Here is a 27,978-nt window from a genome sequence, read left to right as displayed (position 1 = left end):
GTTAAATAATGAAAATTTAGACTCAGATGAAGTGTCCTGAAGTTCAGTTTTAAAGGATTCAATTTGGAGTCAGAAGATCCAAATTCAAATCTTTACTATTAGGGGCAGCTAGGTGGCGCAGTGGATAGAGCACCAGCCTTGAATTCAGGAGGACCTGAATTCAAATCTGATCTCAGACACTTAATACTTCCTAGCTGTGTGACCCTGGGCAAGTCACTTAACCCCAGCCTCAAAAAAAAAAAAAAAAAAAAAAAAAAAATCTTTACTATTAGGCAAATTTCTTTCCCTTCTCTAGATTTTGATTTCTTCAGTAGTAAAATGAGAAGTCTGGATTGGATAACTTCAATGGTGCCTTTTCGATCATGAAAAGCTATGAATATGCTCTGGTGAAAGGAGACTTGAAAGCAGTATTGGGAGTCCTTAATGCTATAATATAATGCTATAAGAATTGTAAATTGTCTTGGAGTATATTTATGTAGATAATAAACATAAGTGGTCTACTTCTAGCAAAAGGGAGGCCCCAAATTAATGAAGTCTCCAGAATTAGCTAAAAATGAGCATTCTTCCCTTTAAAAGCAGAATGGGCCACTCAAGACAAATATAAATGTATGTAAGAAATATATATTATAGCTAGAAGTTAGAATTTCTTTAAAAAAAAATCTAGTCTCAAAGAGATCATAAAAAAGGGAAAGAATCCACATGTGAAAAAATGTTTATAGTAGCTCTATTTGTGTGACAAAGAATTGGAAAATGAGTAGATGCCCATCAGCTGGGGAATGGCTGAATAAGTTACAGTATATGAATGGAATATTAGTGTTCTGTAAGAAATGATGAGCAGACTGATTTCAGAAAAGCCTAGACAGACTTACATGAACTGATGCTGAGTGAAGAGAGCAGAACCAGGAGAATATTATAGACAGGAATAGCAAGATTGTGTGATGATCAATGATGATTGACTTACCCCTTCTCAGTAACTCAGTAATCCAAAGCAATTCAATAAACTTTGAATGGAAAATGCCATCCACAACCACAAAGAGAACTGTGAAGCCTAAATCCAGTTGTCACTTTTTGTTTTCTTTCCCATTTTCCCCCTTTTGTTCTGATTTTTTCAGACATGACTATTTGGAAATATTTTAAAAATAAATGTATATGTATAACCTTAAATAATTAAAAAAAAAAAAAAAAGCTATCTGCTAGGGTTGAAGTTGGTAAGAAATGAGCATACCACTTCTAGGAATCCTTCTATCATGAGCCAGCAATCTATGATCCAAGTAGTAAGAGGAAAAGATATAAAGGAAACACAGGGGTGAATAGGGAACCAACCAGACTCTTCAGGAACTTAGAACTGCAGATGGTGTGGGGTAGGGTGGGGTAAAATAGGGAGAAGATGGAGTTAGGAAGGCAGAAACCAGACCAAGTAAGAGATGGAAGTATAAGATTTTCCAGCTCCTCTTCTGATTATCTGCCTCTCTAAATCATCTCCTCTAAGCTAATTCTGCTTTCATATCTTTTCTTTTGAGTCTATAATTTCTCTTCAAAGTATGGAATAATAAAATATGAGATCTAATGTCCTAGAATGGGATTTAGATTTTTGGACCATGGCTTAAATAAAATACAGAAGCACTTTAACAAAGGCTAATAAAAATTTATTTGCCTAGAGAATTTTAAATCTAATCAGAAAAGCTATAAAACTAAAAAGGAAGGGGGAAGGAGAAAGCTGTCTAGGCATATTGTTAGTAAGTTAGATACCACAGAGAGCAGCAACATTACAGGAAGAATATAGGAAACACCCAGAAGTTCACAAAATATAAAACCCAAGAAATAAATCAACTATAAATCTCTTACCTTCAGATGTCTATATACAACTATATAGTATATTATAGATAGCCAGCAAGATGAATCAGATCCTAATTTGAAAATATAAATTTAGCTAAACAGTTATCATTGAGACACATGGGATGAGGTGCATGATTGGAACATGAACAAGATGCATGACTGGAACTGGAACATAATCTATTAAGTGTAAGATAGGTGAAGAAGGAGAGGAAGAAAAGGACAAAAGAAAAATTATGGCCACCATTCTCAATGGATGGAATGATGATAATGGACAATAGAGAAAACATAGACAAGAGCTAGTTAATGCACTCTTTCATTGCTTCTGTTTTCAGTCAGAATGATCTTTGGAATGAAAGGGGGAAAAATAAAAATGACCCAATGAGAATTACTGTTCAACACCAATAAGGAGACATTAAAGGTGTATCTGGCTGCCTTTCATGAGTTTGAGTCACTTGACCTAAATGAACTATATTCAGAAAGAACTAACAAAATGAAATTACTGTATTCCTATCTTTAACTTGGGGAAATGGGAGAGGTATTAGTAAGCAAACTGTCCTAATTTTCATAGAGAAAAAAAAGAAAGAAAAAAGAAAAGAAAAAGAAAAAGGGAGTCTCTATACCATATACCAAACTGAAAAAATTCTACAATACCCAGCACTAATGGAATGGTTAATAACGATCTAGAAAAGAATCAGAGTAGCTTCATCTAAGAACAGCTTATGCCAGACAAACTATTATATCCTTTTCAGACAGACTTACAAAACTATAAGTGTTGGGGACTTCTTCGTATAGTTTACATTTTATCAAAAAATCTAGCAGTCATGCTATTCTTATGAAACATGATGTAGAGTTGTATTCTGGAACAGGACTTCTTAAACTTTTTCCACTTGTGACCCCTTTCTGGTTGAGAAATTGTTACAATATTTCCCAGGTATGCAAATCAAACACTCACTTAATAAATCATAATTTCACAACCTCCCCTACATTTCAGTTATGTGACCCCATATGATTCCAACCCAGTTTAAGAAGGGATATGTTAGAAGACAATAAATTAAATGGACTTGGAATCAATTTATGGGCAGAGTCATTAGGGATTCAATGTCCATGTAGAAGAAAAAGGCAGACATAATATGTATGTCAAATGTAGAGATAACCCAAGGTTCTAAGATATACAGCTAGCATACTGGGTAATCAAGTCAGGACCCAAAAAAATCTTGATGGCTTAGAATGGTGGCATCAGACTCAAAAAGAAATGAGCCACTAAATCTTATATAAGAGATCCCTGTGGCTATTAACTTAGAAAAACCATAAATTAATATTATGTATGATCTACAATATTTTTATTTTGTTAAATATTTCTCAATTAAATTTTAATTTGGTTCAGGTCCTATTAAGTAGTGCTTGACACTTGGCCTAGAATACTGAGTCAAGTTTACTGCTTAAAGTCATTTTATAAAGGACAGCTAAGGGATACACTGGGTCTTCAGTCAGGATGACATGAATTCAAATCTAGCTTTAGACTAAAGATAGACATATTTATAGATATAGGTATATATATACATACAAGTTAGCGCTTCACTATTATTATGCAGAATAGGGGAAACATAGTTGGGGGAACACAAAAGGTATTCATTTATATGATACCTACTATGAAAGGCACTATGAAAGTACTTTTACAAAAATCTCATTTGAAAAACAAAAATCTAACTTGATTCTCACAACAATCCTACAAGGTGGCTGCTTTTTATTTTATCTTCATTTTACAGCTGAGGAAACTGAGGCAGGAAGAAACGAAATGATTTGCCCAAGATCACATAGCAGTGTCTGAAGTCATATTTGAACTTAGGTCTCCCAGACTCCAGTCCCAGCCACTATCCATCTGGTAGGGATAGGGGATCGAGGGTCAAGGAGAAGTGAAAGGAAAACCTGCAGAAAACCTTGCAATTCAACTATTAGATTAAAGATAAAAGTGTATTGTATACTTTAAGAGAGCCAAGGGAGAATACAAAAAAAAAAAAAAAAAAAAAAAACCCAAAAAAAAAAATCAATCAATTTCTCCCTAAAGAATGTTTTATCAGGGTAGTAACAACATTATGAAAAGATAATTCTCAAAGTGGCTGTAAACAGGGAGATCAATTAGGAGGGCCTTTAAATTTGCAAATATAGTGCAAATATTATCTCTATTTACAGTAACATTTTTGCATCATCCTGGTTAGCCAAAGAATGAAAAAAAATCTTTCAACTAAATTAACAAATATATCAAATCAGAGAGCATATTTGTTCCATTTTTGAAATACTTCTCCCCCCTCCCCCCTTGGCAAAGGATGGCAAGTATATCCTCATCTTCCTTCTTGGGTTCAAACTTGCCTCTGAGAATTATGCTGCATTATGGCTATCATAAGTGAGGATAGTGATAGAAAAGGTCAGACAGATATAATGAAAGTCTGGATCTGGATGGAGAGGACAAATCTATAAAAGACTAGGTTATACTGACAGAATTTGGCAACTCATTCATTTCACCAACATTTAGCATCTATAATGTATAAGGCACTATGCACTACATCCTGCCTATATCAAGACAAAAACAAAACAATCACTTCCCTCAAGGTACCTGGGAGTAGGGAGATGCCACAAGTAATTAAATTATAATAACTGAGTGGATAGAGGATTAGCCCTGAAGTCAATAGAACCTGAGTTCAAATCTGGCCTCAGACACTTAACACTTCCTAGCTGTGTGACCCTGGGAAAGACACTTGACCCCAATTGCCTTAGGGAAAAAAAAATTATGATAACTGAGGTAAAAGGGTGGAGGTGATTTGGTAGGAGAAGGCATCTGATCAGAGGCTTGAAAGGAGTTGAGGGTTCTGAGGTACAAATGAAGAGAAAACTAGCTCCAGAAAACAAATTCTATGCAAATAATTTAACATATGTAGATCAAAATTGTGTCCAAGATTTTAAATATGGATGCATGGGAGAAGCAAAGGCAGAACCATTTCAATTTCATAAAAGTCAGAAGAACAAAAAACCTTTTAAACCTGAGAGTATGAAATGTGGATAGGACGTCCAAGTGAGGATGCCCAGGAGGAAGTTAGAAATCAAGGATTGTAGATACATGCAGATATAGGGTTTGTCACAATCCAAATAAAAATTGAAACCTCAGGAATGGAAGAAACTGCCAAAGAGAGAGAGAGAGAGCTCAGACAAAGAAGAAAGCTGATCAAGCACTGGGCCATAAGACAATAGTTACATACCTGACTAGGGGGAGGACCAAGAAACAACCACCAGAAGTACCAGTCAAGTTCCTGTAAAAATCAGGGGAGAAGCTCAAGGAACATGGTGGCCATTGGATCTGATAATTAGAAGTTCACTGAAGATCATCTAAGAGTAGTTTTAAGTAAAATCTATTTTTTGAAGGGTACAGAAATTCACAATGCAAGAATTTAAAGAATGAATATGTAATGTAATGAGAGAATTAAATCTATATGTGTAATTGTTTTTCCCCCAAGATAATACATCTTGTAATTAGATTAAATTGTATCAATTGAACTATGAGACTTATAAATGTTTCTATACATAGAAAATTCAAAAACTTAAAAGACTGAAAGATATTCAATTAGGAGAAATACTACACATCAATCTATTCACAAACAACTTATTTCTTGAACCACTCATTGTCTAGTTTGTTTTTGTAGAAAATTTGATATTGACTGGTTCACAGAGGAATAGTTGTTTTTACAACACTGAATGAATAATACAAGAAAGCATCACATTGCCAAAAAAAACAAGTGTAGCTAATACCAATTTTTGTATGGAAGGGAGAAATCTATGGTACATTTTATATTTCTTGAAAATGTATTATTTATCTGTCAGCAAATAAAATGTATTTTGTTTAAAAAAACTTACATATATATATATATATATGTGTGTGTGTGTGTATGTATGTATGTATAAACTCTCTTTTCTAGAGGCCTGGGAAGGGTACTGGTTCTGTCTTTAGAGTGAAATGCTTTACCACCACCTAGATATACTGATTAGCCCCTTGGCAAACATGATTTGCCAGATATTCACCTGTTCAAATTTAAAGTGCTAGAATTGAAATGTCAACCCAAATCGATGGTTTCCAAAGACAAGACATATCTACTCCATAATATTGCCTAAAGACCTTATCACTCTCTGATATGTTGCTTTCTGTCTTGAAAAGAGGCAATTTACAGGAGTCACTGACTCTGTACCCTATAAGAAGGCAAACAAGTGTCCAACCAAAACAGAGAACTGGGCAAAAAAAGATGAAATTAAGCCAGAAGCACTAAAGTTCTCTTCCCTCACACTTAGATTTGAGGAACTGAACTTTCCAGAGGAAATTCTTTTCACAAGAGGTTGTTATCTAATTTATGTACTTTATGTATCACAATTTTCTTTTCTTCCCATTTTCAGTATCTACCTTATCTGAAATACAAGGTCAGAGAAATAAATTAGTTTCAGTTTTCCTGTATCCTGGAGAATTCACAGGCCTAGCAAATATTCAAATGACATTTTACAGTTCAGAGTAGTAATATACAAAGTCAATAATATACATCAAAGCAATTCACAGCACAAAGTAGGAAAAAACTAATTCTGATTAACTAATTCTATGTATAAGTATTCTTATGATAGTTAAAAAGGCTAACAGGAATGAAGAATTTTCTAAAAGGGTTCGTTTTATACCCTTAGGTCCTTGCTGTTACTGTTTAGTTACTTTTAGTCAAGTTCGACTTTTCATGACCCCATTGAGGTTTTCTTGGCAAAGATACTTGGGTGGTTTGCAGTTTCCTTCTCCAACTCTATTTACAGAAGAGGAAACTGAGGCAAACAGGGTTAACTGACTTGCCAAGGTCACACAACTAACTAGTTGTCTGAGGCTAGATTTGAACTCAGGAAGATGAGCCTCCAACATCCATACTGTATGTACCACCTACCTGCACTAGGCCATTGGACTAGTTAATTTTAAAAAGACTAAAAATATAAAAGGTAGAATGACAAAGCTGGGAGGAGTCTTAGAACAATTTATTTTGCTTCATCATCAGTCCCTTGCTAAAATTAAAAACAGACCACCAACATGAAACATAGAGGGAGCTCAACAATGTTGTAAACGAAGGAGATCTTAGGAGTCTTCCAGTCTGACATCATCATTTTACAGGAGACCCAGAGAAAAAAAGTCCAAGTTTGGACTCGATACCATAATGATTTAGTAGAATGTCAGCTCCTTATGGGCAGAGATTTTTATTTTTGTCTTGTAATCCCATTGCCTAGCACAAAGGAGACATATAACAAATGTTTGTTGAATGGAATGGAATTTTGCTCTTCAACTTGCCAACTATTTCAAGGACATTTTTGAGATTTCTGAAGAACTTTGTGAGACCTGGGAGACACTGGCACAGAACCATCCAGCATGAAGTTTTCAAACCAAAGAAGGCACTGTTCTCTATGAGAAAAGCAGAACTACAGTAACTCAAAAAAAAAAAAAAAAAAACAACTGTGAGATTCATAGATTTAGAGTTATCTCCACTCCACATGTTCATATTCTTATGTGCTCATATGGATATATGGAGTATATCTCATGTATATATGGAGTCTGCTTAGTCATAGTTGGACACAATGTATATCTTGACTCCAATATAGCAGAGTCATTTTGATTCTCTCCCAGAACAAAAGACAATAACCATCAATCAAGTATTTCTAGTTTCATAGACTAAATTCTTGGACACTAGTGAGGACTATAAATTCAGGGTATATTACAAATATTTCCCAAGGTGTTATAAAAGTTACTATGTCTTGCCTTGCCCCAAAGAGGGACTCACCCAACAATACCAGTATCACTTTTGAGAGCCTTCTGAGGATTCTGACTAAAGAGGGAAAAAAGGGTAGGTATAGAAAAATCCCTCATAAAACCCTCATTTCTAAAATATATAGAGAATTGACTCAAATTTACAGAATTCAAGCCATTCTCCAATTGATAAATGGTCAAAGAATATGAATAGACAATTTTCAGAAGAAGAAATTAACCATTTCTAGTCATATAAAAAAAAATGCTCTCACTCACTATTGATCAGAGAAATGCAGATTAAGGACTCTAAGATACCATTACACATCTGTCAGATTGGCTAAAATGACAGGAATAGATAATGATGAATGTTGGAGGGGATGTGGGAAAACTGGGACACTGATACTTTGTTGGTGGAATTGTGAACAGATCCAACTATTCTGGAGAGCAATTTGGAACTATGCTCAAAAGTATATCAAACTGTGCACACCCTTTGATCCAGCAGTGTTTCTACTGGGATTATATCCTAAAGAGATCTTAAAGAAGGAAAAGGGACCTGTATGTGCAAGAATGTGTGTGGCAGCCCTTTTCAAGTAGTGGCAAGAAACTGGAAACTGAGTGGATGCCCATCAATTGGAGATTGGCTGAATAAATTATAGTATATGAATGTTATGGAATATTATTGTTCTGTAAGAAATGACCAGCAGAATAATTTCAGTGAAGTCTGGAGAGACCTACATGAACAGATACTAAGTGAAATAAGCAGAACCAAGAGATCATTGAACATAGCAACAAGATTATATGATGATCAATTCTGATAGATGTGACTCTTTTCAACAATGAGATGATTTTCAAGCCAGTTCCAATGATCTTGTGATGAAAGCCATATATGCCCAGAGAGAGGACTGTGGGAACTGAGTGTGCTCACAACACAGCATTTTTTGTTTGTTTTTTGCTTTCTTACATCTTATTTTCTTTCTCATTTTTTTTTCTGGTTTGATTTTATTTTTCTTGTGCAGCAAATATAAATATGTATGCAAATAATGGACTTAATATTTTTATCATATTTAACATATATTGGACTACATGCCATCTAGAAGAGGGGATAGGAAAGGGGGAAAAATTTGGAACCCAAGGTTTTGCAAGGGTTAATGTTGAAGAATTATCCATGCATATATTTTGAAAATAAAAGGCTTTAATTAAAAAAGAAAAGAAAAGGAAAATCCCTCAGGGTCTTTGTCAATATAGAGAGAAGATCTAAAGGATATAGTTTGGAGGAGAAAAAAGATTGAGTTAGTTCTGTTTAGGCCAGTGTTTTCAGGTCTTGTCACTTTCATTTGAAAAACAGTAATTCCTGTTCCATTTTTCCCTTCTAAAGATTTCTGTGGAGAAATAGCAACTTTGAATTGAATATGAAATATATTTATGATACTTCTTCCAGGAATCAATCTAGTCTTTATACAGTATTACTCCTTGGTTATTAGTCAAATATTCCATTATGCTATATACACACAAGAATGATCCCAGATATTAAAAAGGCATCATTCAGGTCATTCTCTTGTAAATAAATAACCTTTAAGGTGCCCAGTCACTCTATACATAATAACCAGCTTCACCTTGAGGCACTCCAGGTTACACACAAGGTGCCAAGTTCTCTGTGAGAGTAATGCATGAAAGATAATTTGTTAACAGCTTGGCAACTTACTACCTGTGTGTTTTGGGAAACATCTTTTATCCTCTCTTGCCCTCAATTTCTTAATTGGTAGAAAGAGGGATTTGAATTAGATCTCTAAAGTCATGTCCAGCTCTTACTTCAAAACATTGAATCTTAGAAGTTCCAATGAGAGACTTCACAATATAAGTATCTGTTCCATTTAACTTGCTGTATTAGACAACAAAATATAGACAACTTGTGTGTCAGCACAAGTCCTCCAGCAATGCTTCACTTGGCATGGAAGTGACCCCTGTGAGTTAACAGTCAGACAAGGCTTCCCATAGGTGCTTACAGAGACAAAATAGCCTAAGTTTAGATAGGCCCATCTTCAAAAGCTAAGACCACTAAGTGATGAACTGTCTTTGCCCAGGGAAGTTAATAATAAAGAATGGAGAGTTATAGTTTTAAAATGAAAAGATGAGCCTTTGCAACAAAAAAATCAACCACATCTTTAAATATGATACAGTTGGATCTATTTGCTTATACTGATTCCTAATTAGTGGTATGATTTTAGCAACAGTAATATACTTCACAAGCTAGCACCCTATGGCCATTTCCCAATTAGATATTTTGTTTCATTTGCCACTATATCATTTATACTAGAGCTAAAACTGTTGGTTGCAATGCCATACAGGGTCCCTATGGGGGCTGCAAAAATCTGGCAACAGTAAAAGGCTTCTAAACAAAAATTAATTTAAAATCTAACATGTAATGAATGAATCCAGGGTGTTTCAGGAAGTGCATTCTAATGATGCATTCCATATTACATTAAGCAACTTCACTTTAGACTTGGTTCTGAACACACAACATGTACATTTTGCACTATATGTGCACAAACACTGCCAGAAACACCTTAGCTCAAATTGGAGAAGGGATCATGTAAAACTTCTCCAGTGAAAAGTGGTCACAAGTGGGAAAAAGTATACAAAGCCCTAAACTGTACAACACATAGGGACTACCAATTTTTAAAAAATATTCTATCTCAATTGAATTATTATAATCATTGTCATTCTGATGAATAAAATACAGGATATGTGGCAGCTTTTACTGTATTTGATCTATTGAGCAGAATGTTTTAATCTTTATTAGGTAGGTTCTTAGTACAAGTGGTTATTTATCCCTTTATTCCTGAGTTAACAATTATGTTACCCATTGGGGCTAATTCCTGATGGATAACCTTAGCAACAGTATTGAGTTTGTTGGTATAATTAAAAGGTGGCAGCTAAGGTAAGTCCATTCTTCAACTCCCTATTTTATTACTTCCCTAACCACAATAGACCATATGTACATAGTATCAATCCAGTTTCCCTTTATCATATATTACTTCCATTGAACTAGCCTGTTTGGTTCCGAATTTTATTTGACCAAACCTTGTTTTCCCAGAGACCAGAAAACAGGGACCAGGCCTTATTTTACCTTTCATTTTTTCCCTCTAATCCCAGCCAAGAAACCATAAAGCACTAAGGCAGTCAGAAGCAACCTAGCATTATGGATTCATAACATAGACATAAAGTCAGAAAGTACTCAACTCAAATTCTATCTGAATTCCTTATCTCATCTGTAAAATGGAAATAATATTCACACAATTGACTAGGTTGCTGTAAGAACCAAATTGGAATAAATATAAAATATTCTGTAAACAGGAAAAATACCACATAAAAATCAATTCTCATTTTATTCATAATTCCCAGCCTAAAATCATTTGACTAATACATCCCCCACAACTAGATAAGAAAGGATACAATCCATTTAGAGACACATGCTTTGATTTTTCAAGAAACTGTGATTTTGTTGGTATAGATAACACTTTCTTTGATATTAATAATTATAAAAATGATTTGATATTTATTATTACCACTTTAATGATGGAGAAATTAAGCTTCAAAGAAATGAAATAATTGGCCCATCGTCAAACATCTAAGGAAGTTCCAAAAGTGGAATTTGAATGCAGGTCTTCTTAAGATAGAATAAACAGAACATAATCCCTTTGAAGATGATCTCTGAGATTTGCTATGACTAAAAAATCCATAATCCTACAGGATAACAGGTTATCCAACAGAGTTGATCTCCATACTACAGTTTGGAATTTGAGATTTGATGGGATTGGGTATCAGAAGGGGTAAAAACATAAAAAATATGAAGCCATACAAGACTGTCTGATAAATGACAAATGAGTGGCACAGGAAATGAGACAGAATGAATCCTATACAATTGACTGAGGAGAATGGTAGGCTATCATAAAGTTTTGTTCCCCTCTTCCCCCCCTCCCCCAGGGCAACTGGGATTAAGAAACTTGCTCAGGATCACACAGCTAGGAAGTGTTAAGTGTCTGAGGTCAAATTTGAACTCAGGTCTTCCTGACTTCAGAGCTGGTACTCTATCCCCTATGCTATGTAACTGTCCCCATAAAACTATTTTTGTTTCTAAGACTGAACTACAACTCCTGAAGCATTGATAAATTTTCAACTTGGGTATTAGGGTGGTACTTCTTATGTCTGAATGATACAAAACTGATATAATTTGATGGCCTGTTTCCGAAGAGAAAAATCAGCTTTGCTGTAGTAAGCTCCTCATTTTGCAATTTTATCCATATTAATTTAATCTGAGTATCTTAAGCAAGGATCTGTATTTTGATATTATAAAGACTTTTCTAAAATGAACCCAAAGCAGGGGATTTTGTATTTGGCTTCCATGTTCATTGGATGGGTTTCAGGATCTGTGAATCTGTGTGGGAAAAATTATACATATGCAACAAAACCATTCTCTGGGCTAGCTCAGGGTACCAAGGGATCTAGGACACACAAAAAAAGTTAAGAACCTTTGGCCTAGAGCAGGGGTTCTCAAACTATGGCCTGTTGAGGACATTTATGGGGCCAGCTGGGTTATGGCAAATGGACTGAGGGGCGGACACAGTGTGTGAGGTTTTGTTTTTACTACAGTCCGGCCCTCCAACAGTCTGAGGGACAGTGAACTGGCCCCTATTTAAAAAGTTTGAGGATCACTAGAGTTTCATTTACTTAGATGCCTAATGGAAATGAGGTGGGTTCTCAGAGGCTACACCAGTAGAACATAAACCTCTGGCAGCTATCAGCTATAAATATTTGATCATAGGACCAAAAGACACTATTATCTACTGTTCAAACATCAATCTAAGTCCCGAGATGATCATTGTGGGGTGAATTATTTTAGTTACAGCAAATCAGGTGGTAGTGGTGGTGGTGGTGGTGAAGAAGATGATAACAATATTACAGTAAATCTTTGAAGTTAAATACTATGGATATTATTCTCCCCATTTTACATAAGAGGAAGCTGATCCAAGGCTCAAGTGACCCATTTAGAACCAAGCCCAATTCTTCCTCATTTCAAGTCCCAATCTGTATTATACTATACTTATTTGCACTGGAGTGGAGGAACCCACACCCATGAAAATGGCAGTCTTTAAAGTTACATATTCAAAATAATCTACATAGATTAATGACACTTTTCTTCTTAGCAGATGCATTTCCCCAAAAGAACCATAATAGATATAAATTCCATAAAATATTTTCCATTTATAGAATCTTCATTTTATCTTAATTAGTATTCATTACTCTAACGAATATGCAGTGCACAACAACAATTAGCTAGACCTTCTAGAATTCACAGATGGGAAATAGGTCTTGCTTACAATCTCCAATGGGTCTGGTGAATTTTAATGAACATTTGCAGATCTCAAGCAAAAATGATCTTACGTGGTACAATACCAGCCCTGTACTAGCATCATTCTGTCTTTACCAATATTAGCTGTGAGTTTGCTATGAGCTATTTCAAAAGGTCTTATCTATTCTACATTAATTGTTCTTAAATTCCCTTACTATTACAGGCCCCAACTAATTGCCTGTCCCTGGACATTCATTCATTCTCTAAATATTTACAGGCACCTACAATGGTGCACAGCTGGCTGCCACACAAAATTTAGATATGACTAGGTCTTCACTTTTAATCAATAAAGTTAGGTAGGCATACAATAGCAAACAGGGGATTCATTGGAAAGGTTCAAAACAAAGGATTATCTGAAGGAATGAAGAGAGCCTTACTGACTGAGGTAAGGAAATGAAGTAGAAACCAGGGAAAGCTTCCAGAAGAAAGTGGCTTAAATTATAGACAGGGAAGTAATTGAACAAGTCTGAAGAAAAGGAAGAAGGAAATTAAAGGAACCAGGAACAGAATAAGCAAAGGTAAGAGGTAAGAGAAGTAAATGTAAATTTCCCTGGGGGAAGGGCAGAATACAGAAAGGATATAGTTTGCCTGGGGCAGAGAGTACAGTTAGAGTCCCTTTCAGAGATTTCTATCACTATCACAAGATTCCTCTCAACACTTACCATAAGAGATAGTTTTTTTTCCAGATTAAGTGTTTCATTTTTATTTTATTAAAATTAAGAGGAGAAGGGAACTTTAAAATGTGAAGGATCCAAGTAAGCTCTTCCTTCTTGTCTGGAAAGCCAGCTAATTCAGCTTTCCTCAGAGTGAACCTGAAACCAAGTCAGCTGGGCCAAGAAGCAGTTATGAATGGAGCCAGACTTACAAAAGTTTGCTACAGATTCAAGTCTCTAGACAATCTATATTTGACAAAGCTTCTTTGGACTTCGGTTGCTTGGTCTTCAACGGGACAGATAAAACCCACCAGGGGACTATGAGCTATCTCCCATGCTTAGAATTTTTTCCTTCTCATTGCCATCTTTTGGCATCAAGTCTTAGCTACAAACTCTATCCTTTGTCAGTCCTTCAATTTATTTTGTCTACATCTTATCTGTTTATACTTGTTTTCATAAAGCCTCCCCCCCATTAGCCTGTGAGATCCTCAAGAAGAGACATTATGTTTACCCTTCTTTGTCATCCCATCTTACCATATCATCTGGCATAAAGTAGGCACTTAACAAATATTTGTGGCCTTTTGATGTAGCTGGGCCCTTCAGAGCTTTTATTCTGTAGGTCTAACCTTTAAGCCAAAGTGGCTTCCACATCAACATGAAGGAGCTGAGAAGGACTTTTATGAAGAACAAAGGGGGTGTCAGATCCCTTCCTGATATCATGTTTTTTGAGGGGGAAGAAAGGCTCTGGGCATTTGAAAGGATAGAATTTAGAGGGATCTGGAATACTTTCAACATCATCATACATCAAGCCTGGTTGCTAAAAAACAATATGTGTTGGGAACAAACTATTTTGAAGCTACTAAATTTTACATGAATCTATGTTAAATTTTAGCTAATTTGAATCCTGAAAACTATCTTTACATGCAATTAGAAAATAAAATACTCTTATGTGAAAAAAATTTACCTGATTTTCTGACCACCTCTGTTTTTGTAAGTTAGAAAAGTATACTTCTGGAAAATAAAGGATATTTATTTTTCTCTTACCACAAAGCCAGAGCACATACCCAGCTCTAATAATCAAGGGTAATGATTTTTTTTATTATCTCCACTAGTCCTCATCAAGAATTTTTATAATCAGGAAATTAAGACCCTAAGAGGTTAAGTGACTAGCTCAGGCATAGTAAATGACAGAGTTCAAACTGGAACCCTTGAACCTATGACTCAAATCCTGTAATCTTTCTATTATACTATCATCCAGTGCAAGTTATACCTGAGTGTAAGGACCCTTTAAATGGGCGGACACAGTGCAACGGGAGATAGAGTGCCCCAGGAAATATTCTCTGTGGATATTAGGACTGCCTTGTAGGTGGGATCTTGGCCATACTGAGATAGCTTTGTAATGGGTGACTCTCTCGCTGATTGGCTGTGTGTGTGACCTCACAGGCCTTTTATAAGCCTACTGCAGACAGCAGGTCTTCTGACCAGGTGTTGACTACTAAAATCCTTACCTCTCTGGGCTATCCATCCACTTGGCTCAGGGAACCAGATTAAAGAGAGCTACTGCTGTTTGCAGTGGGCTTATAAAGGGCCTGTGAGGTCACACACACAGCCAACCAGCGAGTCACCCATTACAAAGCTATCTCAGTATGGCCAAGATCCCACCTACGGGGCAGTCCTATATCCACAGAGATTACTTCCTGGGGCACTCAATCTCCTGTTGCACTGTGTCCGCCCATTTAAAGGGCTCTTACAATTCCCTTCTCTTGTTTTGCGGGAACCGCATCCTTACACCTGAGCAAGGATCTTTGTACATTAGTCCTCTGGAGCAATTATCCAAACCTGGCTTTCTTCTATGGCCAACTCTCCCCAATGTCCCTATTTTCAATGGGGACAACAAACAACTGCAAGAATTTTTTTCCCCCTAACAGAGTGATTAAAATGTCTTTTAACCTTTGGCCCAGGGACTATTAGTAAGAAGTAAATGACAAAAATGAAATGCAAAAATATTTATCACAGCAAACAATTGGAAGAAAATAGATCCAAAAAAAAAAAAAAAAATCAACCAAGGAATGGATGACTCAACAAATTGTGGTTCATAAATTACTGTGCCATTAAAAAAATTATGAAAATGAAAACTAATACGAACTGATGTACCACCATGAAAACTACAACAATGTAAATAGAAAGAATCATTACCACCACCACAAAACTAACAATGACCAAAGGAAACATGAAAAGGGGCCTCCACAAGCTTCTCTCCAGAGGTGGGATGCCTCTTGGGAATGGCATATTGCATATAATATCTATTTTTTTCAATATCTTGGTTAGTTTAACAGAACTTTTTTTTTCTTTTTCATTTTTGTTCTTTATTATAAGGGTTGATCGAGAAGGGAAAAGATTGGAAAATATGGTTGATGTAAAAACAAAAGCTACAATACAGAGGGTTTTGGGGTTTTTTGTTTTGTTTTGTTTTGTTTTTAAATGTCATTCTTCCAATTGAAATCCAGCTATGGATTTCCAATTAGTTTCCAATTCCTTCACTACCTGGTTTCTCCTTCCCTGAACACTCTCCAACTTTAGCAATTTCTTTCTAAATAAAACACAGAACCCAAATAATCTAACTAGAATGTTAAAAAACATCTACAACCACTACTAAAGTCTAGAGAACTACAAAATTGAAGCCTTTTTTGTAGGGGGAAGTAGTACACTGGAAGTGAGATTAGTTTTTATATATTTAAATCTAACCTTAGGGAATGAGATAGTAGACTCCCAAGGAAAAACTTTCCACTAATTACAAGTGTTCTGAAATATGACAAGATGAAATAATGAGCTTCCTATCCCCTGGACAGGAAACCTGTGAACTACAGGTTGATAACTAAAGAGATCTTTAGCACTGAGACAAATATCCACCTCCACCCTCCTCTAGTTTACAAGAGGACTTCACTAGTCTCAGAAAACAGATTTCCACAGCTGGCACATACTCCACAGATGGAAAGCAGGGCATGAACTGATATAGCTTGATATTTATAGTTCCTTTAAGTTCAACGCCCCAAGAACAGAAGGTGGAGCCCTGATTTGCCCTACTATCTACATCTAGTCTTCAGATGCAAATTTCAGTGAGGTTAAGACTATTTCCTGCTGGGCCTATCTCAAAGCCCTAACATTTGGTAATGATGAAGTTATTTTGAAATTACTGCACCACTCCCAGTATACTGGTAAAGATGACAAAATATGGAAATAATGTTGAAAGACTGAAGTAAAAGCACAGTAATGTAGAGTTTTGAATTCACTTAACCATTCTGAAAAATAATGCTTTTTGCTTTAAAAAAAAAAAAAAACCAGATCCAAATGTCAAAGTATTTGGATCCTTTGGCCTGTTAAAAAGTCAGAGACAAGAAAGACCAATATACACTAAAACATTAATAGCACTCTTTCTGGCAAACAAAAGGCAGGGAACAAAGTAAAATACCCTTTGATTTAGGGAACAGCTAAACAAATTGTGGCAAATGAATAGAATATTTAAAAATAGATTTTTAGTTATCAGTAAAATATTACTTTTAAAATAAGTTTTGAAAAATTTAGATTAGAATTAATAGAAAATAACTGAATATTATTGTCTCTTTGGGCAAAATATGAAGAAAGAGGCATTAGAAGACTTACATGATGATACAGAATAAAATAAAAAAACCAGGAAAACAGTGATTACAGCAATGTAAATTACAATAGCTGGGGCAGCTGAGTGGTGAAATGGATTGGTGCCAAACCTTGTATCAGGAAAACCTGAGATCAAATCCCACCCTCAGATATTAACTAGTTATGTGACCCAGGGCAAAGTCAGTTAACCATTTGCCTCAGTTCTCATCTGTAAAATGAGGTGGAGAAGGAAATGGAAAAACATCCCAATATCTTTGCCAAGAAAATTCCAAATGGAATCATGAAGAGTTGAACACTAAACAAACAGAAAGAATAATGAAAACAAATTCTAAAAACTCAAAAAAGCTCTTACAATAATGAAGAATAGTCACTGAAAAATTTTAAAGAAAAAATCATCTTGTTTTTGCAGAAGTATGGGACCTATTATGTAGATTATTTCATATATTCTGAGGCAGTTTGGTAATCGTTCTTTTGGTGAAAAATTCTCCCTCCTCTCCTCTCTCTCTCTCAAGGGATCTATCTGGGAAGGAAGAAATAAGGGAAATATTCAGAAATAAAGATGACACAAAAACAAAATATGTCGGTAAGATTTTTTAAAAAGAAGGCAAAGCAAATATTACTCCTGTGAGCTAAAAGTGAGTATAAAGTTGGATTTGAATTCAAATCCTGTCTCTGATAACTTAGTAATTAGATTAATATGGGCAAGTCATTTAATTCATCCGGATGAATATTCTACCAGAAATGCCATGTTTATGTTATCTGCCTTCTCCTCTTCTGTCATCTCTTTCATACTTTTACCAAATCCTACATCTCTTATTCATCCCTTTCCCTCAACGCATGATCAATATTACCATCATCATGTACAGCAGTTAACTTATTATATAGCTGGTCTTCATTCCAATCTCTCCCTTTTCTAAGCAATTCTCTATAGGATTTAGGTTTTTTGTTGTTTTTTTTTAAATAAAAATTTAAAAAGTCTAGCCATTGCTCAAAAATCTTTTATATTCAGGTGTCTTCCAATAATTCCTTCTTAAACTAGAATTGTAAAGCCCTCCAGACTCTGGCTCCAATCTAATTTATAGTTCTATTTAATATCATCCTTTATTTTTCACTATGTGTAAGACGATTTCATCCTGTCCATTTAACCTCACTTCTAAGTCTCAATTTCCTCATCTGTAAAATGAGGAAATTTGCATTATTGATCAGAGAAATGCAAATTAAGACAACTCTGAGATATTACTACATATCTCTTAGATTGGCTAAGATGACAGGAAAAGTGACGAATGCTGGAGGGGATGTGGGAAAATTGGGACACTGGTACATTGTTGGTGGAATTGTGAATGAATCCAACCATTCTGGAGAGCAGTTTGGAACTATGCTCAAAAAGTTATCAAACTGTGCATATCAAACTGTAAGAAATGACCAACAGGATGATTTCAGAGAAGCCTAGAGAGACTTACATGAAATGATGCTAAGTGAAGTGAGCAGAAAGAGATCATTACATACAGCAACAACAAGAGTATATAACTATGAACTCTGATGGGCATGGCTTTTTTCAACAATGAGATGATTCAAACCAGTTGTAATTGTTCAGTAATGAAAAGAGCCATTTATACCAAAGAGAGAGAACTATGGGAAATGATGGTGGACCACAGCACAGCATTTCCACTCCTTCTGTTATTGTGTTTTTGTTTTTCTTCTTAGGTTTGTTTCTTTTTGTGCAGCAAGATAACTGTAGAAATATTTATACATATATTGGATTTAACATCTGCTTTAACATATTTAACATGCCATCTAGGGAAAGGGATGGGGAGAAGCAAAGTTGAAAAGTTGGAACAGAAGGTTTTGCAAGGGTCACTGTTGAAAAATTACTCATGCATATGTTTTGTAAATTAATAAATTTTTTATTTATTTATTTGAGTTTTGGCTACTTGACACCTCTGAGGTCCATTCTAGCTCTCAAGCTATGATTTTATGATTTATCTCCCACTTTTCTACATTTGGACATCTCTCATGTCTAAAATACTCCTTTCTCATTTGCCTGTTAAAATTCTTTTTCTTCAGTACCTAGATTAAGTGCATTTCCATGAAGTCTTCCAGTACCTATCTCCTGACACAGACCTCTCTCTACAAATGAACTTAATACTGTGGATGATTCCTTTGAGGCAAGATGGTAATATGGATAGAATATACAATGTGGGATCAGGAGGAGATGAATTCAAATCCTCCCTAGCTTAGTGATCCTGCACACAAGTCTTTTTAATTTCTCTCTGCTTCAGTTTATTTATAAAAAAAAGCAATGTCTATCTTACAAGGTAGGTAGGTAGGAGGCTCAAATGGAGTAACATATAAGTCACTTTGCAAACCTTATTAATAACTATTAGTATAATCATTCTTATTCATATGTATTATGTATATATATATATATGTGTGTGTATATATAAATATATATGCTCTAATTTCATTAGTGTACAAAGCTTTTGAAAGAAGAAACTGTCATTTTTCAACTATCTTCATATCTATAGTTCTAAGTACAATGTCTTAAAATAACCATTTTCAGAAGGCATAAGACCCAAAGAAAGCAGACAAAAAACCTTTCCAAACTCAAGCAAAAGTTCTCTCTCACTCTTAGGAGATGTAATTATTTGCCAATACACAATACAATGAAGAATCAGTTCCCCTTTTATAGACAAGGAAACTCCACTTTTAGGGAGTTAAAGTCACACAGTTGTGATCTACCACACTCAGACTAGAAGTACTTGAGAGTCTCTAGGGATGTTCTTTTCTGTCCTTCAAAAGGTATAGGTAAACCCAACAGTCAGAGTAAATAACACTCCCTCAGAAAAACCCCATTCCATTTAAAAGGTAGACATCAGAAGTGATAAAGAGGAAATCTGTTCATACATTAAATCCCCACATTTCTCAAGAGCAGGAAGTAGGACAGAAAGATCTTGAAATTTCTGCATGAGGAAACTGTGGGAGACACTCTCAGACTCCCTTCCATCTAGCAGAGAAAGCAAAAAATGTTGGTGTGTTTGGGGATGGGAGAGAGAGAATAGGCTCAGATCAATCCACCCCACCATAGAGGCCCAATGTCCTGGTGCTAATTCCTAGTTCATGGGTACAAGGAATGTCAGAGGACAATTGGCAGAGACAGAAAGAGAAAGACAAGACAGAAATAGATGGATAAGAGACAGACATAAAGACAGAGCACTACATAAGCAAATAAATCATGGCAGTACAGGATAGTAAAAAAAAAAAAAAAAAAAATGAAGTTGGAGTAATTGTTTAATATTTGATTTAAGTAATGTTTTAAAGTTGAAAAACACTTTCATTTCATTTAATTCTTCTAACAACCCAGTGGGATTCAGTGCTAGAATTACTCCTATTTTACAGTTGGGAAAATTGTACAGAGAGTAATTAAGTGATTTACTCATGTTGTACAGCTATGTGGGGAAAAAAATCTAAGTCTTCTGACCCCCCCCCCCACACCAAACTCTTCCCCCTAAAATAAATCACAAACTCTACCCACTATGGCACACTGCTTCCCATATCCTCCCACAGATTTTAATTAGAGCTCTGCTACTTATTAGACTTGATAACTTTCAGGAAGCTCACTAGACTTTTATGAGCTTAATTTTCTTCAATCTGTAAATTTTTTTTTTTGAGGAGTGAAGGAAGACATGGATGAAGAGGATTCATAAGGTAGACAAAGAAGTAAGGTGCTTTCCTGCTTTAAATTTTGTGACCTTGAGAATAAATATTTTAAGTGGGTCAAAAGCCTATTCCCAAGACTCTCAGAATCCTTGTCTTACAAAGTATATAACCTTGTCTTTTAAAAGCATATAATCTCAGACATTAGCAGCTTAAACAAACACTCCAGGGTTAAGGAATGCTTGGTAGAAATAGAAAAAAGCACACCAATGTTTCTTAAGCTAAATTCTCCCTATCTCTGGTCAGAGCCCAGAAATGGTTTTCAAGTTAAGTCAACAAGTTAGAAGGTTCAGAGTCAAAAGGGATTGTAGAGGTCATGTCTCAAAAGTATTACTTTATAGATGGTCTTGAAGACTTGGCTTTTAGAGTTGGTAAGGTCTTTAGAAATCAGAGAGGCCATTCTGAAGGTGAAAACTGAGACCTGAAAATTTTAAATAACTTGTCCAAGGTCAAGAATGAGCAAGTTCAGTGCTCTTTCCATTATGCTACACTCTACTTGTCTGTCTTGTGAAAAGTAGGTTCTCTTTAATTACTTCAAGGCTTTGGATGGAATCCAAGGTGAAGGCAGAATTCTGCAAGTAATGTTACAATGAGATTTCATTAACGATGCCAAATGGAAAATCCCTTATTACAAAAGATATCCCTACTCATCTGCTCAAGGAAAAAACATGCTACACTAATTAACAATTACATAGCACACTAGAACCAGCCCCTTTTTTTCATTCTCCAGCTCTTTCATTACCTGTTCCATCAGGCGTAGATCTCACAAATGTGGGCAGCATTTTCACAGAAGCTGTGGGGTGGGTGTCAGCTCCAAGCCCTTTCTCCATCTCCTTTCGGAACCGTTTAGAAATCTCCTCAAGGGTTTCATCTGAGAGTCGCATGTGATAGAGATACTGATCAACCTGGAATAAGAAAAGCAAGATGGCTTAACAATAATCCTATCTGTGGCCTTCCCCCCTCTCTCTTTTCTTTTCTCCCTATCCCTTTCTCTCTTTTCCCTCTCCCCCCTTCTCTTTTTCCCTCCCTCTCCTCTTCCCCACTTTCTTCCCTCCCTCCTCTCATAGGCAGTAATCAGAGCCTGGAAAAGAAAATCTTCTTAACATTTTTTGTCTTTAGTTCTCCAGCGCTTTGCATATAAAATACTTGCTTCATATAAAGCTCATTGATCCGAAAAGAATTGGAGAATGTACAAGTGAAAAAACTATTAGGCACCTCCTATGAGCCAAGTCCATGAAAAGAGAAGACTCCTTAATACAAATAAGAATTTTCCCAAAGTAGAACCAACAAAGAAAAAGCTGGTTCTCCTTTGAAAGTCTTCAAACTGAGGGCCAAAGAACCCATTGTCAGAACTGTGGTAAGAGGGGATTCCTGGTCCTCTTGGATCAGCATCTATGACTCCTTAACATTATTTACTGGAACATGAAGCAATATGCCAGTTTCCTTTGATCTTATTATCAAGTTGTTAATTGGCTCAAACTTCAACTTACTCAAAGTCCTATAGAGCAGTAATTCCCCATCTGTGGACTATATCCATGAATTGCCTTGGAGCTATTATTACAAGATCCCAGGAACATGAATTTAGAGATACATTTACTTAGTGATTTAAAATGTACAAAACACTTTACATAAATAATCTCATTGATCTTTATACAACCATCATTATTATCCCCATTTTCCAGACAGAAAAAAACAATGAGGCTGACAGTCACCAGCTAGTAAATATCTGAACAAGGATTTGAACCCTTTTTTCCTGACTCTAAGCCCACAATTCTACCCATCTACACATGCTGCTTCTCCCAAAATAAATTTTAGAGGACATATAATCCAATTTCCTTCATTTACAGATGAAAAAACTGAGGCCCAAATGCATGTGTTTTTCACCAAATGATTATGTACAGTAAATGAGGTAACATGCTTTCTGAGATAAGATCAAGGTAACATCTCTGAGCATTTCACACCTTACAAGTATAGTTTCATAGATGTGGTCATCACGGGATTGTGTCTTCATAACCCCTTATATCATAGCACACCAATATTGTCCCTGGGATTTTCTAGGCAAAAATGCTGGACTAGTTTGAAGTTTCCTTCTCCAGCAACCTGAGGCAAACAGAGGTTAAATAACTTGCCTAGGATTACAAAGTTGGTAAAGGACTCAACAAATTAATAATGATAATAGTCTACCTTTCTATGGTATTTTAAAGGATCATAAAGCACTTTAATCATTCACAACAACTTTATGAGGCAGTGCAAATATTATTATGTAATTTTAGAGATGGGGAAACTGATACCCAAAGTCCACTTTAGTCTTTATCATTGTATCCCAGCTACTAAGTTTCAGAAATAAATCAGAAGCAGTTTTGTTTTATTTTATAATTGCCCCCTTGGATTCCACAAGAATCTAAGAAATAACAGCACAAGATTTAATTCTCCTTATTAAATTTTCTCTGGTTCAGGAAACCAAAATCCTTTGCAGCTGAAATCCATCACTCTCTCCTATGATCAAGCCTATCCAATTAAATGTTACTTATTAATTGGGATCAAATTGCACAAACCAGCCCTCTGCATTAATCTCATTAAGAAGCCTTCACTCCTCAGTATGAATTATAGCAGCAGCAGGCTGAAAGTTAGGAAACAGCTAATCTTGTGAACCCTTATTCAGCCCAATGGAAAGGATTCAATCATAAATGACATAAATGGGCAGATATGTCACAGAAGTAGGATCACAGGGTAGACATGTAGAATCACAGCATTGGTAAGACATGAAGAGAATAAAGGACGTGGACTCTTCAGACACAGATGAATGATCAGAACAGAGATTGAGACCAGAAGAATCCTTGATAATGTGAAGAACCATTAAGAAAAAAGGGGGAAAAGTGTCTTGTAGCACTTTATAAATATTATTTCATTTGAGGCTCCCAATAACTGTATGAAGTAGGTGCAATCATTAACCTTTTTGGAAATGAAAAAACTGAGGCAGAGAAAACAAGTGTTTGCCCAGGGTCATACAGCAAAGAGAGAGAGCTCAAATCTGAATTCCAGACCTAACTCTTTATCCCTGAGCTAGCTACCTAAGAAAAAAAGGGAAAACAATCTGTGTTTAGAGCCTGCCATATGAAACCCTGTGGGTTTTGGATTAAAGAAAAATTAGATAAATGTCTTCAAGTATTCGAAGGGTTCTCCCTTTGGAATAGGGACTACACTTACTCTGCTTGGGACTCTTTCTGCCCTGAAATTTGTACCCAGATGCGTTAGATCTTCCTGGACTCAAAAGTTCATCTGAGGTGGCCTGGTGAAGTGCCTGATGATATCCTTTCTATTGCTCCTATCTAGTCACTTGGAGGGATGTATGAAGATAGAGGTGTGAGTCAGGCCCTTCTCTCAATAAGTATACCGTAGGAAGAATATCTCAATTCTCAGATCAAGGTCTTGGCAGCTCACTTCAAGGCCTTAGTCCAAGACCTTGATCACCCACATGTGGACTGCTATCTTAGTTTTCGTAGACAAGGCCTTCTTTGTCACTGCAAAAATTATTTTCATGGGCACATTAAAGCTTGTTAAATAGTTATTGAAACTGAAGGAATCTTGTGTGTCCTTGGAAGACACACAATAATCCAAAGGTCCACAATACCAATATCCAAGAGAACGGGTCCATCAGTTTGTGACCAGAACTTTTTGATCCTCCTTTTGCTGCTGTGCTGAGCAGGAAGAGTCACACAGACTACAGACTAACAGAAGGGATAGAAGGTTATTAATACTCTACCTGACTCCCCCAACCAGCTCTCCTTTCACAATACCAGGCTTTTTGGTTTTTGTAGCCTAATATTAAAAAACAAAAACAAAAAATATTGCACATGGCTCTGAATTTTGCAGTGCTACCTCACAATTAACATACAACAGCAGTTCCATCTCGGTGTGCAGTGGCTGTCCACAGGGTGTTCAATGACAACCCTGGAGCCACCCAAGATTTCATTTCACACCCTAGAGAGGGAAAGAAAGGAGCCATCCATCTACGAAGAATTTTTCTTTAGACTTTTAGTGGTGGCAGAGGCTATGTTAATAACCTATTTAGATAAAGCCCCTTTAGTAACCCTTAGATAAGCACTTCCTGGTTGAGTAATCTTCCCCACAGCATTAACACCTCCCCCCCCCCACTAGGCTACTTCCTCTACTGGTGGGGGAAGGGAAGGTACTGACATTGATAGAATTTTTTATGGAATAAAGACTTGGCAAATACACTAGTGAAGATCCAGATTTCACAAGAAGTAAATTAAAAATAATTTCCAGGCTAGAAGCTGGAAAATGAATAGATTCACATCAATTGGAGAATGGTTGGATAAATTATGGTATATGAATGTTATGGAATATTATTGCTCTGTAAGAAATGACCACCAGGATGAATACAGAGAGGCTTGGAGAGACTTACATCAACTGATGCTGAGAGAAATGAGCAGAACCAGAAGATCACTATACACTTCAACAACAATACTGTATGAGGATGTATTCTGATGGAAGTGGATATCGTGGACAAAGAGAAGATCTAATCCAATTCCAATTGATCAATGATGGACAGAATCAGCTACACCCAGAGAAGGAACATTGGGAAATGAGTGTGGACTATTTGCTTTTTTGTTTTTCTTCCCAGGTTATTTTTACCTTCTGAATCCAATTCTTCCTGAGCAACAAGAGAACTGTACGGTTCTGCACACATATATTGTATCTAGGATATACTATAACATATTTAACATGTATGGGGCTGCTTGCCATCTAAGGGAGGGGATGGAACGAAGGAGGGGAAAATTCAGAACAGAAGTGAATGCAAAGGATAACGTTGTAAAAAAAAATTACTTATGCATATGTACTGTCAAAAAAAAAAAAAAAGTTATACACATTTAACATGTATTGGTCAACCTGCATGGGGGGGGGGGGAAGGAGGGGAAAAATTAGAACAAAAGGTTTGGTAATTGTCAATGCTGTAAAATTACCCATGCATATATCTGGAAAATAAAAACTAAAAAAAAAATAATAATAATTTCTATATTCTTTTGCAGGAGACCTAGTTTCACCAAGAGCAGGAAAAATAAATGATTCATGAATTTCTTTGGATAATATTGGTAAAGCAATGTGACGTCATGAATAAAAAGCCCCAAAATGAAGATTTGGGTTTAGATTCTTTCTCATACACTGGTTCTGTGATCCCAGGCCCTCACTTGACCTCTATGAGGTAAGCCAGTGATGTCAAATTCAAATAAAATATATAAGGATCTCAGCTAAGCTACATAGACTTAGAAAACCACCTGTTAGCATTATCTACAGACTAATTAATTTTTATTTATTTTGTTAACTATTTCTCAATTACATTTTAATCTGGTTTGAGACCATAAGGAATAGTATTGCTCCAAGAATCTGATGGCTCTGTTCTAAAAGATATATAGATACATATCTATTGCTAGAGTCCCCTATGCCAATGAAAATCACAAGTCTAGTTCCTGCCCTACCCCAGATCATATTTGTTTTCACTTTGCCCAATCTTGTCTTACTCATCTAAAAATCCTACACTTTAAACACATCTTCAAAGATTGAGAGTGAGGGTGATAATGAAGGACAAAATACTTGAAGCTCTACTCTGATCTTTTAAATCTTATTCAGAGAATCAGTTTTAGGATGGCGCCACCTGTTCCAAATCATTCACACACACAAAACCTCTCTATACAGCAACACTTAGAAGTGAGTAATCTACCCTCCATCTAAAGACTTCCAATAGGGCACTGAAGATGCATTTCACTTTTGGATGTTTCTAAATGTTAAGATGTTTATATCAAGTCTAAATCTACTTTTTTGCAAATTCCATCTTCAATGACTTTAGATCTGCTCTACAGAACAAATTCAAAATATCTTCATTTAACTAGTACTTATTTAATATGTACAAATGAAGAGGGGACTCCAGAACTCTGAAAATCCTTAAAGGAGAAAAATCTTCAACTCTGCCTCAGTGAGGGACCCAGCCCCAGGGACAAACAGTTTCACCTTTGTTATCTGGGTGAGGTTGGCTCAGTCCTAAAACTCATTGAATTCAATTCAAATTCTACCCATGGGCTCCCCTTTAGCTAAATCTCTCATTATAAAAAGACCCAAACTAAAATCCTCTTTTGGCAGAGGTTCCAAATATGCCATGCTTGACAAGCCAAGGGCCTCTGCCCACTGGAACACTCTTTCCAGTGCAACCCTCTCTTTATCCTCACCTATTTCCCTCATCAGACTTTATGCCTGTCAGGATTTCTAACCTTACTTCCAATCCCCATAATAAACCTCATCAATATAGGCTTTCAGGTCTGTAAATTCCTTTACAGAGAACTTCTGTACCACCAGAAGGGAGTCCCTAAAACTCCCATCCTGCACCAAATCCCAAGAGGTTGCAGGGGGAGCTCCCTTTGATTCCCTGAACCCCAAACCTGCTACTAGATCTCATTTGATTCCCTGACCACCAGAAACCCTAATTTAATTTAGATTTCCCAAATCTAAACCTCATTCACAAGGACCATGGCCAAGGCAAATATTTGTAAACTGGGAACTTCCCTCCAGACATTTATAATATATTTAGGGAAATCAAACAGGCAAAACTATCTTATAAGGAAGTCTGTAAGTGCTATGTGAGTTGTATAGGCAGTAAAAGCTATATAATGATCAAAGTTTAAAGGAAAGAGAGGAAAAGAAATGGTGTTATAAGAATCAGATTAGACATTCTGAATAGTGATATCCAATTAAGAAATGAATTGTTCTTGGCTAGTGTGGTAAGATCAATATCTTTGGCTCCATAGGCTGGTCTAGCTTTTTCTGGGATTCTCTTCCTTATGGGATGCTCAACTGAAACCATTCTAGAGCCTTAAATTGGCCTCAGGATAAATAAG

General features: G+C 36.0%; 1 protein-coding gene across 1 annotated transcript in view; it reads right to left on the bottom strand.

Moving 5' to 3' along the window:
* LOC141554853 (hexokinase-2) overlaps nt 1-27,978 on the bottom strand; it is an 87,361-nt gene that overhangs the window by 44,468 nt on the left and 14,915 nt on the right. Inside the window, exon 2 of the mRNA XM_074287203.1 lies at nt 21,813-21,975. Coding sequence (XP_074143304.1) covers nt 21,813-21,975 — 163 coding nt within the window. The remainder of the gene's footprint in view (nt 1-21,812; nt 21,976-27,978) is intronic.

Source organism: Sminthopsis crassicaudata, chromosome 2 (genome assembly GCF_048593235.1).
Source record: "Sminthopsis crassicaudata isolate SCR6 chromosome 2, ASM4859323v1, whole genome shotgun sequence".
Taxonomy (NCBI): Eukaryota; Metazoa; Chordata; class Mammalia; order Dasyuromorphia; family Dasyuridae; genus Sminthopsis; species Sminthopsis crassicaudata.
This window is presented reverse-complemented; position numbering and strand designations above follow the sequence as displayed.